Source organism: Otolemur garnettii, unplaced genomic scaffold, assembly GCF_000181295.1.
Source record: "Otolemur garnettii isolate 467f Iridium unplaced genomic scaffold, OtoGar3 scaffold00087, whole genome shotgun sequence".
Lineage (NCBI taxonomy): Eukaryota > Metazoa > Chordata > Mammalia > Primates > Galagidae > Otolemur > Otolemur garnettii.
This window is the reverse complement of record NW_003852482.1, coordinates 549,261-560,363: the sequence shown is the minus strand read 5'-3', so window position 1 is coordinate 560,363 and position 11,103 is coordinate 549,261. Positions and strand designations below refer to the sequence as shown.

General features: G+C 47.1%; 2 protein-coding genes across 2 annotated transcripts in view; one reads left to right on the top strand and one right to left on the bottom strand.

The window, feature by feature from the left end:
* Nucleotides 1-98: 98 nt before the first annotated feature.
* On the top strand, nucleotides 99-722 carry MRPL41 (mitochondrial ribosomal protein L41). The gene has a single exon (XM_003794794.3). It carries the CDS (start codon nucleotides 125-127, stop codon nucleotides 638-640), a length of 516 nt encoding a protein of 171 aa, XP_003794842.2. The 5' UTR covers nucleotides 99-124; the 3' UTR covers nucleotides 641-722.
* A 2,477-nt stretch (nucleotides 723-3,199) lies between these two features.
* The window catches only part of DPH7 (diphthamide biosynthesis 7), a 20,594-nt gene continuing 12,690 nt past the window's right edge, over nucleotides 3,200-11,103 (bottom strand). Inside the window, exon 9 of the mRNA XM_012808175.2 lies at nucleotides 3,200-4,031. Coding sequence (XP_012663629.1) covers nucleotides 3,625-4,031 — 407 coding nt within the window. The 3' untranslated portion in view covers nucleotides 3,200-3,624. The remainder of the gene's footprint in view (nucleotides 4,032-11,103) is intronic.

The window sequence follows — 11,103 nt, the reverse complement described above, 5'->3', positions numbered from 1 at the left end:
CTGAAGTCACACCCTCTCTTAGGGCTGAGGCTGCGGATTGAGTGCGGCGGTGGCAACCAATCGGAGCCGCTCTTGCTGCAGAGTGGCGGCTGCCCGGCCGTCGCCTAGGAGTGAGTAGTGTTGCATGCGGGTCGGGGTTATATCGCTGCCTGTCGCGTACCGCGTGGAACTTCTGAGCCATCCGCAGACGGACTGGTGCCCAAGCGGGTCCGACAGGCTCTCCAGGCGCAGCATGGGCGTCCTTGAGGCGGCGGCCCGGGCGCTGATCCGCGGTGCGGACAGGATGAGCAAGTGGACTAGCAAACGCGGGCCGCGCACCTTCCGTAAGGGCCGGGGCGCCAAGGGCACTGGCGTCTTCGCCGCGGGCCGGAAGTTTGTGCTGATAAAGGAAATGGTCCCCGAGTTCGTCGTCCCGGACCTGGCTGGCTTCAAACTCAAACCTTACGTGAGCTACCGCGCTCCCGCTGGCGTCGACACGCCGCTCACAGCTCGGGAGCTCTTCGAGGCTGCGGCCGCGCCCGCCATCGAGAAGGACGTCAAGGACGGCACCTTCGACCCCAACAGCCTGGAGAAGTACGGCTTTGAGCCCACGCAGGACGGCAAGCTCTTCCAGCTGTACCCCAGGAACTTTCTGCGCTAGACGGCGGGCGAAACGGACTGCGCACCCGAGTGGGAGGGAGCGCCCTGGCCTCAGTTCTATTAAAGGCCTTTGCTGCTCTGCACAGCGTGTGTTCTTGGATCAGGTCTCACGAACTTGTCCACCCGGAAGGCTCAGGGAGGCGGCTGTGAGCACACCAGGTGGTTCACAGGAAGGGAGGGAATTTTCGGGGCAGGTTGTGACTGCGCTGGCTAGTTGGTCCCACAGAGTCTTTTTTTTTTAAGAGACAAAGTCTCACCTTATCGCCCTCAGTAGAGTGCTGTGGCGTTACACAACTTCCAAGTCCTGGGACTACAGGCGCCCGCCACAACGCCTGGCTATTTTTTGTTGCACTTTGGCTGGGGCCGGGTTCGAACCCTTTGTATATAGGGCTGGCGCCCTACCCATTGAGCCAGAGTTGCCGCCCGGTTCCCCAGTCTTAACCCGAGAAACAATGAGCATATTCCCTCTGGGGTTCCAAGGCCACATGTTTGTTTTGATCAGGTGAAGGTAACTGTACTTCTTGGGGCAAACCTAACGTTCAGGCCACACAAAAAGTGCCAAACCAGGGTTTCTCCTATAGACCAGTCTGCGTGTGCCTGTTTCAGCGCATGGTCCCTCACATCTTATGTACTCCATTTAATATTTAGTTGACCCTTAAGTATCAATAACACACATGCTATGGGAGGATTCAACATTTTTCTGCAGAAAATAGCTGGAATATTTTTTTTTTTTTTTGCGACAGAGTCTCCCTCTATTGCCCTGGGTAGAGTGTAGAGGCCTCAGTCTAGCTCACTGTAACCTTGGCTGGACTACAGGTGCCTGCCACTACTGTGCCCTGCTAATTTTTCTGTTTTTAGTAGAGAGCTCTTGCTCTTGCTCAGGCTGGTCTCATATGACCACAAGCTGTCCACCCATCTCAGCTTCTCAGAGTGCTGAGATTATAGGCCTGAGCCACTGCACCAGGCCAATTAGCTGAAAAATTTGTTGTATTGGTCTGACCTACATTGGCATGTTGTGTCCTATCACAAAACAAGAAAGCAAAGGATAGAAGTGCATGTTTTCTGCTTCTAAACACCCATGTTTATTATTTGGGTTTTACAATGGCTTGTACTTCAGCAACACAGCTCCAACCGAAGAGACAAGAATATTCAAAGTGGGAGTCAGATGTCTTACACCTAGTTCGTTGCTGCAGTCACCATCTGTGTAAAATTGGAAGCTAATAGTTCTTTTTTTTAAATAGAGTTTCACTTTGTCACCCTTGGTAGAGTGCTGTGTCATCACAGCTCACAGCAACCTCCAACTCTTGGGCTTAGGCAGTTCTCTTGCCTCAACCTCCCGAGTAGCTGGGACCACAGGTACTCACCATAACACCCCGCTATTTTTTGTTGCAGTTGGCCAGGGGCGAGTTTGAACCTGCCACTACTCACTGAGCCATAGGCACTGCCCTGGAAGCTAATAGTTCTTCTAATGCCACAATTATGATGGAAGTCATTAGTGCCTCACACTGACTTAACATATTTCCAGTTTATGAGGCACTAAGACAGCAGTTCCCAACCTGTGAGTGACCCACAGGAATTCTATTAATAAACAGCCCGTGGCATTAGGAAGTTTGAGAAATACTGCCCTAAGGCAACATTTCTCCCCCTTATCAAAAACACTTGGGCTCAGAAGTGTTGCCAATTTCAAATTCTTTTGGATTTGGGAATCTATGTATATATATAATGAGTTATCTTAGGGATGGGATTGATCCAAATTTAAACATGACATTAAATTATGCTTCATAAACACCTTATACACATAGCCTGAGGATGATTTTATACATTTTTTTTTTGAGACAGAGCCTCAAGCTGCGCCCCCCCCCCGCCCCCAGGTAGAGTGCCCTGGCATCACAGCTCACAGCAACCTCCAATTCCTGGGCTCAAGTGAGTCTCCTGCCTCAGCCTCCCAAGTAGCTGGGACCACAGGCACCCGCCACAATGCCCAGCTATTTTTTGGTTGCAGCCGTCATTGTTTGGCGGGCCCGGGCTGGATTCAAACCCGCCACCTTAGGTTTATGTGGTTTGCACCTTAGCCACTTGAGCCACAGGTGCCGAGTCCAGTATTTTTAATAAATGGAACCTGACTAATTTGGCTGGGGCCAGGTTCGAATCCTTGGTATATGGGGCCGGCGCCCGACCCATTGAGCCAGAGGCGCTGCCCGGTCCACCAGCCCTGGCCCGCCAACCAAAAGGAAATTAGGTGTGGAATTCTCCACTTGTATAGTAGTAATGTCTGCATTCACAAAGTTTCAGATTTTAGAGTATTTCAGATTTGTGGGTAATGAATGCTAAAGCTGTACAAGTGTTTCTGGTGCTCAGATGAGATCTTTTTTTTTTGGGCTGGGGCTGGGTCTAAACCCGCCACCTCCGGCATACAGGCTGGTGCCCTACTCCTTTGAGCCACAGGTGCCGCCCAAGATGAGATCTTTTAAAGTCTTCATTTGAAATTATAATAATTCTCATGTTATAAAGTAACTTTTATTCTTAAATTTCATTTTAATTAATATAAATATAGTAGAACCTTCATAGTTAACCACCTCAAGTGGTCCTAATTTTCATAGACTGGACATGCATCACATGTATGTTATCAATGCAGGAGGCTTAGCTCTTTATGCTGACCACTTCAATATGTCAATCAGTTTGCTGCAGACCCCTTAGGTGGTCAACTTACACAGGGTCTGCTGTAGATGCTTAAACATGTATGAAGGGCTGAAAGTTAAAAGTCTCCCTGAGAAACTAACAAGTTGCAAGCTGGAAACCAAGTTTTTGTCCCACTTACTGCCAGATAGCACCACAGTCACTTGCATAACCTGGCAGAGAAGCCAGGAGCGTTTCTGACTGTCCACTGTCAAGATTCCATAAGGTGCAGTCACAGGTGAGGTTGCAGTAAGAATCTCAAATGACTCAAAAGTCACTCTTGGTTTACTTGTGGGAATGATCTTGAGCTCAGTTCATCTTCCACTTCCAGAGGTGGAGAGCATGATCATAAAAGGAGCAAGTGGCCAATAGGCTTATGTCTGAGTTTATCCCTTCCAGGTACAGGTTGCAGTCACGGGGCTTGGCTTCCTTGGCAAATGGTTCAGTGCCGTTCTTCCTCCTGTCCTCTGTGGGTGGCTTGGTCTCATGCTGGAGTTTGGCAGGGCCCTCCCCATCATCCACTATGCATTCAAGACAGGGTGCTGGCAACTTGCCTGCAACCTTTAGGTCTCCCATTCTGACTCCTGGGTCACTGTGAAGACAGGACCAGGAAGGAACTGGCTGTGAAGAACGGACCAGGAGCCAAGACCAGTCGGCTCCATACACCAGAGAGTTGGGCAACACTTGGGACACCAATACTGTCGCTTCTTGCCTCTCTGGAGCAAGAGAGAACACAGGGAACAACGTTACCTAGAGTTGATTAGCCCCAACCAATGCCCCCACCCTCAAAGGGAGACTCCACCAAGAGCAACCCCTGTGAGTCATGCAGAAACATCAAGACCTGGACAGACAGGTGGAGAACAGACATTTCACCTTACAGTGTGTGCACATGTTCCTCAGAGAGCAAACAACAGGACTGCAGAACCATGAGGGAGGGGAGTTTTTCCAAGTTGGAGAACTCAACAGTAGCTTCTCAGACAGAGATGGATAAACCTCAGGCAGACTTAAAAGCAAAGAACAAAGCCAGCCAAATAGGAGGCCAGGGGGGTGTATGAGAAATAGGACAAGGAGAGAGAAGCCACAGCACAGAGAAGAGCAGCACACAGAACACAGCACTGCCTGCCCCACTTCAGAGCTTGGGTTTTAGCATAGAAGGTCACTGACAGGGTTGCACTGGAGGATGGAGACCAGGATGAAAGAGCCTAGGAGCATGCCAGACAGGGCAAAACAATGAACAGTGTGCAAAGGACATGACCAGGAAGAAATGAGGAAGTATGGCCAAACCTGAGACCAGAGGTAGTCTGGGGTCAGAAGACCAGGCTAGGGCTGGTAAGAACAGTCATGGAGAGCCAGGAGGAGGTAAGCTGGGGGGTGCAGACTGGCTCAGCATGGCCAGGAGACCTGTCATACCACTCTGAAAGGGCTGTCCCTCACTACCCCTCACAGGGATTACTGCCAGTGATCTAAGTTGAAACCTGAAGGAAGCTGGATTAGAACACATGCCAAGAATTTAGAACATATGTCACAGCATCAGAGACTCAGCTCCCTGGCCCAAGGACTTCAAATGGGCAGAGGTGGAGCCCAGGGGGAGCAAGATGCTGAACTTTCTGAGACAGGCACAGGGGCCTCAGGCAGAATGCCCCTGAACAAGACTGCTGCTGTCACTGGGGGATGCTTCCCGTTAGTTGCTCATCTGACAGGCATCCAACGTGCCAGTACCTCTTGTATGGATTCAGAAAAGGTACCAAGATGGAGTCTGTGCCCTCATAGAGTTTACCCTGAATGAACCCTTACAATGAACAAACAGACAAAAGACAGTGGGAAGTGCAGGGGCAGAGTGGGCGCTGTGGTTCATGCCAGTAATTCCAGCACTTTGGGAGCCCAAGGCAGGAGGAGCACTTGAGGCCAAGAGTTCAAGACCAGCCTGGGCAACACAGCAAGACCCTGTCTCTACAAAAAATAGGAAAAAATAGTTTGGTGTGGTGGCCTGCACCCATACTCTCAGATGGGAAGCTAAGGTGGGAGAATCTCTTAAGCCAGGTGTTGGAGGCTGTAGCAAGCTCATTTGCACCACCGCACTCTAGCCTGGGTGACAGAGCAAGACCCTGTCTCTAAAAGCAATGGCACAGTGGCATAGCAATGGCTCCCCTGTCCCCTCTGCTGGGTGAGAGATGTCTATAGAGCTCCCGCTACTGCTGCCAAGTGCTATCTCTATGGTGATAGCAGGTGAAGAGGAGGAGCAGCTCAAGCTCAGCAACACAAGTACGTAAGTAAAAAACAAAGTATTTTATGAAAAAAGTCTTCAGCCAGGCACGGAGGCTCTCGCCTGTAATCCCAGGAGGCAGAGGGGGTGGATTGCCTGGAGCTCACAGGTTCCAGACCAGCCTGAGTAAGAAAGAGACTCCGTCTCTAAAAATATGGCATTATGGTGAGGGCCAGCACTTTGAGAAGCTGAAGTGAGCAGACCAAGAGTTCAAGACCAGCCTGAGCAAGAGCGAGAACCCATCTCTACTAAGAATACAAAAAAATAGCCAAGTGTCATCATGGGTGCTTGTAGTACCAGCTACTCAGGTGGCTGAGGCAAGAGAATCTCTTCAGTCCAAGAGTCTGAGGTTGCTGTGAGCTATGACAACACCACAGCACAGTACCAGGGGTGACAAAGTGAGACTCTATGTCAAAAAAAAAAAAATCTTCAATCAAGCATATTTTGATGCTTGGCATCTAGGCTCCTCTGTGCCCTCACTATGCCAGCAGCAATTGTAGATCATAGCCAAAGAATCTGTGAAGTTTGGGCTTGCAATCTGGATAAAGAGATGAAGAAAATTTATCAAGTTATTCGAAAATATAATTATGTTGCTATGGACACCAAGTTTCCAGGTGTGGTTGCAAGACCCATTGGAGAATTCAGGAGAATTGCTATCAGTACCAACGATTGCAACGTAATGTAGATTTGTTAAATAACAATTCAGCTAGGACTAACACTTATGAATGAACAAGGAGAATACGTCTAAGAACTTCAACCTGGCAATTTAATTTTAAATTTGATAAGAAAGACATGTATGCCCAGTACGCTATGGAGGACAACATCTGGTATCCAGTTTAAGAAACATGAGGAGGCCAGGTGCAGTGGCTCATGCCTGTAATCCTAGCACTCTGGGAGGCCAGGGCAGGTGGACTACTTGAGCTCATGAATTTGAGACCAGACTGAGCAGCAAGATCTTGTCTCTTATAAAAATAGAAAAACTCAGACAAGAGGATGCCTCATGCCCGAGTTGGAGGTTGCTGTGAGCTGTAACACCACAGCACTCTACTGAGAGGAACATCTTAAAACTCTGTCTCAAAAAAAAAAAAAAAAAAAAAAGCCAGGTGTTGCAGTGGTGCCTATAGCTAGTACCTATAGTCCCAGCTATTTGGGAGGCTGAGGCAAGAGAATACCTTAATACTTTGAGCCCAAGAGTTGGGGTTGCTATTAGCCACGACACTACAGCACTCTATTAGAGGGTGACAAAGTGAAACTCTGTCTCAAAAAAAAAAAAGATCAATAGAAGTGGGGCGTGGTAGTTCATACCTGTCATCCCAGCACTCTGGGAGGCTGAGGGGAGTGGATCACTCGAGCTTCGGAGATCGAGACCAACCCAAGCAAGAGTGAGAACCCCATCTCTACCAAAAATGAAAAACTGAGGCAAGAGGATCACTTCAGCCCAAGAGCTTGAGGTTGCTGTGAGCTATGATATCATAGCACTCTACGAAGGGTGACAACTTGAGACTGTCTCCAAAAAAAAAAAGATAAATGTTAATGAGGTTGAAGAAAAATCCTTTAAAAATGAATCAAATAGGGTAGTACCTGTAGCTCAGTCAGTAGGGTGCCAACCCTATATACCAGGGGTGGCAGATTCAAACCCAGCCCTGGGCCAAACTACAACAAAAAATAGCCGGGCGTTGTAGTGGGCGCCTATAGTCCCAGCTACCCAGGAGGCTGAGGCAAGAGAACTGCCTAAGCCCAAAAGTTGGAGGTTGCTGTGAGCTGTGACACCACAGCACTCTACTGAGTGCTATAAAGTAGAGACTCTGTCTAAAAAAAAAAAAAGAATCAAATAAAGATAAATGCACTTCAAGTAAGATAAATCACTTACATACAAAACTAATCTAAGTAACTTTTTTTTGGAAATTTTTTTCTAGTTTTTTTTTTTTAACCTATTCATGGGATACACAGCCTTTTTTTTTTTTTTTTTTTGAGACAGTCTCACTTTGTTACCTCAATATAGTGCTGTAGTGTCATAGCTCACAGCAACCTCAAACTCTTGGGCTCAAGTGATTCTCTTCCCTTACTCTTCCTAGTAACTGGGACTACAGGCACCCACCGTAATGCCCGGTTATTTTTAGTCAAGAGTCTTGCTCTTGCTCAAGTTGGCCTCAAACTCCTGAGCTCAGCAATCCATCCTTCTCAGCCTTCCAAATTGTGGGTGTGAGCCACTACACCCGGGCCCAGAGTGATGTTTTGATACACAGAAATGTATGGTAATCAGATCAGGTAATGATTACAATATATCCATCTTCTCAAACACTTATCATCTCTGTGTTGGAAACATTCAATATCCTGCTTCCAGCTACCTCAGACTATTATTTATTTATATATATATATATGTAATTGTTAACTATAATTATCCTGCAGTGACACAGAGTACTAGAACTTATTCCTATCATCTAGCTATAATATTATGATTCTTATAACTTTGTTTTTTAAAGCTATGTGGTCTCATTGTGTTGTCCAAGCAGGTTTCAAATGCCTGAGCTCACAAAATCCTCCTACCTCAGCTTCCAAAGCAGTTTACTCTACAGGTATTAGCTACTGCACCTAGCTACCAGACTGACTAGGTACACCTTGATATAAAAAAAAAAAAAAAAGAACTGCAGAAATGTCTTGAATTTACTTAATAGGTATGCTTTTGAATAGTACCAGTAGCAAACTTACAAGGTTAAGCAGGTAAGTAAATGTTTGCTGGGCACCAGGGTTCTCACCAGAGCTGGGAGATACACATGTAATGGGGAAGGCAAGAGAGGGCACTGTAGTGTTAGGCTGGAATTAGAGGTGTCATGATGAGTGCGTGCTCATGACACACATGTACACGCACATACATGCATGGCTCTCCAGGACTGTAACAACTATCACTAGGACCTTGGCTTCAAAACACAATTTACCATTAAGAGGCTCTAGGGGCTCGGCGCCTGTGGCTCAAGCAGCTAAGGCCCTAGGCTGGCAGGTTCGAATCCAGCCCGGGCCCTCCAAAACAACAATAATAGCTGTAACCAAAAAATAGCTGGGCGTTGTGGCGGGCGCCTGTAGTCGCAGCTACTTGGGAGGCCGAGGCAAGAGAATCACTTAAGCCCCGGAGTTGGAGATTGCTGTGAGCTATGATGCCATAGCACTATGGGTGACAGCTTAAGGCTCTGTCTCAAAAAAAAAGAAAAAAAAAAGAGGCTCCAGGACTCCCTGCAGAGACAGGAATGGGAGGGAGAATATACAAAATGAATTTGGAATATCTTGTAAAAAGGGTTCAAAAAAAAGACGACAGAGGCCAGGCACGGAGGCTCACGCCTGTAATCGTAGCACTCTGGGAGGCCAAGACCAGTGGATTGCTTGAGCTCACGGGTTCAAGAGCAGCCTGAGTGGCTTGGCACCCATAGCTCGATGGTTAGAGTGCTGGCCACATACACCAGGTTGGTGGGTTTAATCTCAGTCCAGGCCTGCTAAACGACGACAACTTCAACAACAATAAAAAATAACCAGGCGTTGCGGCGGGTGCTTACAGTCCCAGCTACTCAAGAGGATGAGACAAGCAAATCGCTTAAGCCCAAGAGTTTGAAGTTGCTGTGAGCTGTGATGCTTTGGCACTCTACCCAGGGCAATAGCTTGAGACTCTGTCAAAAAAATAAAATAAAATAAAATGAAATAAAAAATAAATGACAACGAGGACATGTGAAAAGAACAGAGAAGCCAGCTAAAAGGGGCTTTCATGGTTAAACTCTGGGACGATTTGAACATTATAACAAATAATGGCAATAATAGATTATGGGTTCAGCGCCTGTGGCTCAAGCGGCTAAGGCACCAGCCACATACTCCTGAGCTGGTAGGTTTGAATCCAGCCCAGGGCCCACCAAACAACAATGATGGCTGCAACCAAAAAATAGCCAGGTGTTGTGGCAGGCCCCTGTTGTCCCAGCTATTTGGGAGGCTAAGGTAGGAGAATCACTTGAGCCCAGGAGTCGGACGTTATTGTGAGCTATGATGCCACAGCACTCTACCCAGGGGGGCAGCTTGAGGCTCTGTCTCAAAAAAAAAAAAAAAAAAAAATATGGATTATGACCCATTAAATAACAAAAAGCCATGTATCTACATGGATATCAAATAAATATAGACAGACATAAAGAAGAGAAAGCTCCATCTCACAAAAGAATGTTAACTAATAAATATAGAAGGTAAAATAAAACTTAGGAAATCAGCATTCTTTAATTATCACAGTAATAATTTATTCAGGCAAGAATTATCACTAAATTGGGTAGAAGACTGATAAGAAATAGTTATCTATATATTCAAAGACTCTCAACACAGATTATTTGTTGATTACAAAGGGAAAAATTACATCTCTACAGTGGCGAGATCTGGCAGACACCACCTGAACCAAACAGAGTTCAGGTCACCAATAATGGGCAAAGTGGCATCACAAGCCTCTTGGTGTGAGGCACAAAGAGGTCATGGGGCAGGGCCCAGTGGCTCACGTTTGTAATCCCAGCAAGGTGGAGGCCGAGGTGGGTGGATTGCCTGAGCTCACAGGTTTGAGACCAGCCTGAGCATATGCTGGATAGATCCCATCTCTAATAAACAGCTGAGTGTTGTGGGGGCGGGCGCTTATAGTCCCAGTTACTCAGGAGGCTGAGACAAGAGAATCACTTAAGCCTGAGAGTTTCAGGTTGCCGTGAGCTATGACGCCATGGCACACTACCAAGGGCAACAAAGTGAGACTGTCTAAAGAAATAAACAAACATTGGCTCAGCACCTGTAGCTCAGCGGCTAGGGCACCAGTCACATACACCAGAGCTGGTGGGTTTGAACCCAGCCTGAGCCTGTCAAACAACAATGACAACTGCAACAACAACAAAAAAATAGCTGAGGGTTGTGGCAGACACCTGAAGTACTGGCTGCTTGGGAGTCTGAGGCAAGAGAATCACTTAAGCCCAAAAGTTTGAGGTTGCTGTGAGCTATGACGCTACAGCGCTCTACCCAGGGCTACAGCTTAAGGCTCTGTCTCAAAATAAATAAATAAATAAATAATAAAATAAAATGAAAGAAAGAAAGAAAGAAAGAGAAAGAAAAAAATTATAGGCCCCTTTTGTGAGGTTTTCTGGGAAGACCACATAAACTGATATTGAGACATCTTCGGATACACAGGCAGGAACAGACTGAAAGTAAAAAGATTAAAAAAAAAAAAAAGGCTTGGCACACATAACATAGTGGTTACAGCGCTGGCCACAAGCACCAAGGGTGGCGAGTTTGAACTCTGCCCAGCCAGGGCCAGCTAAACAACAATGACAACTGCAACAACAACAACAACAACAAACAGCCGGTATAGTGGCTGGCGCCTGTAGTCCCAGCTACTTGGGAGGCTGAGGCAAGAGAATTGCTTAAGCCCAAGAGTTTGGCTCGGCGCCTGTGGCTCAAGCGGCTAAGGCGCCAGCCACATACACCTGAGCTGGCAGGTTCTAATCCAGCCTGGGCTGTCAAACAACAAT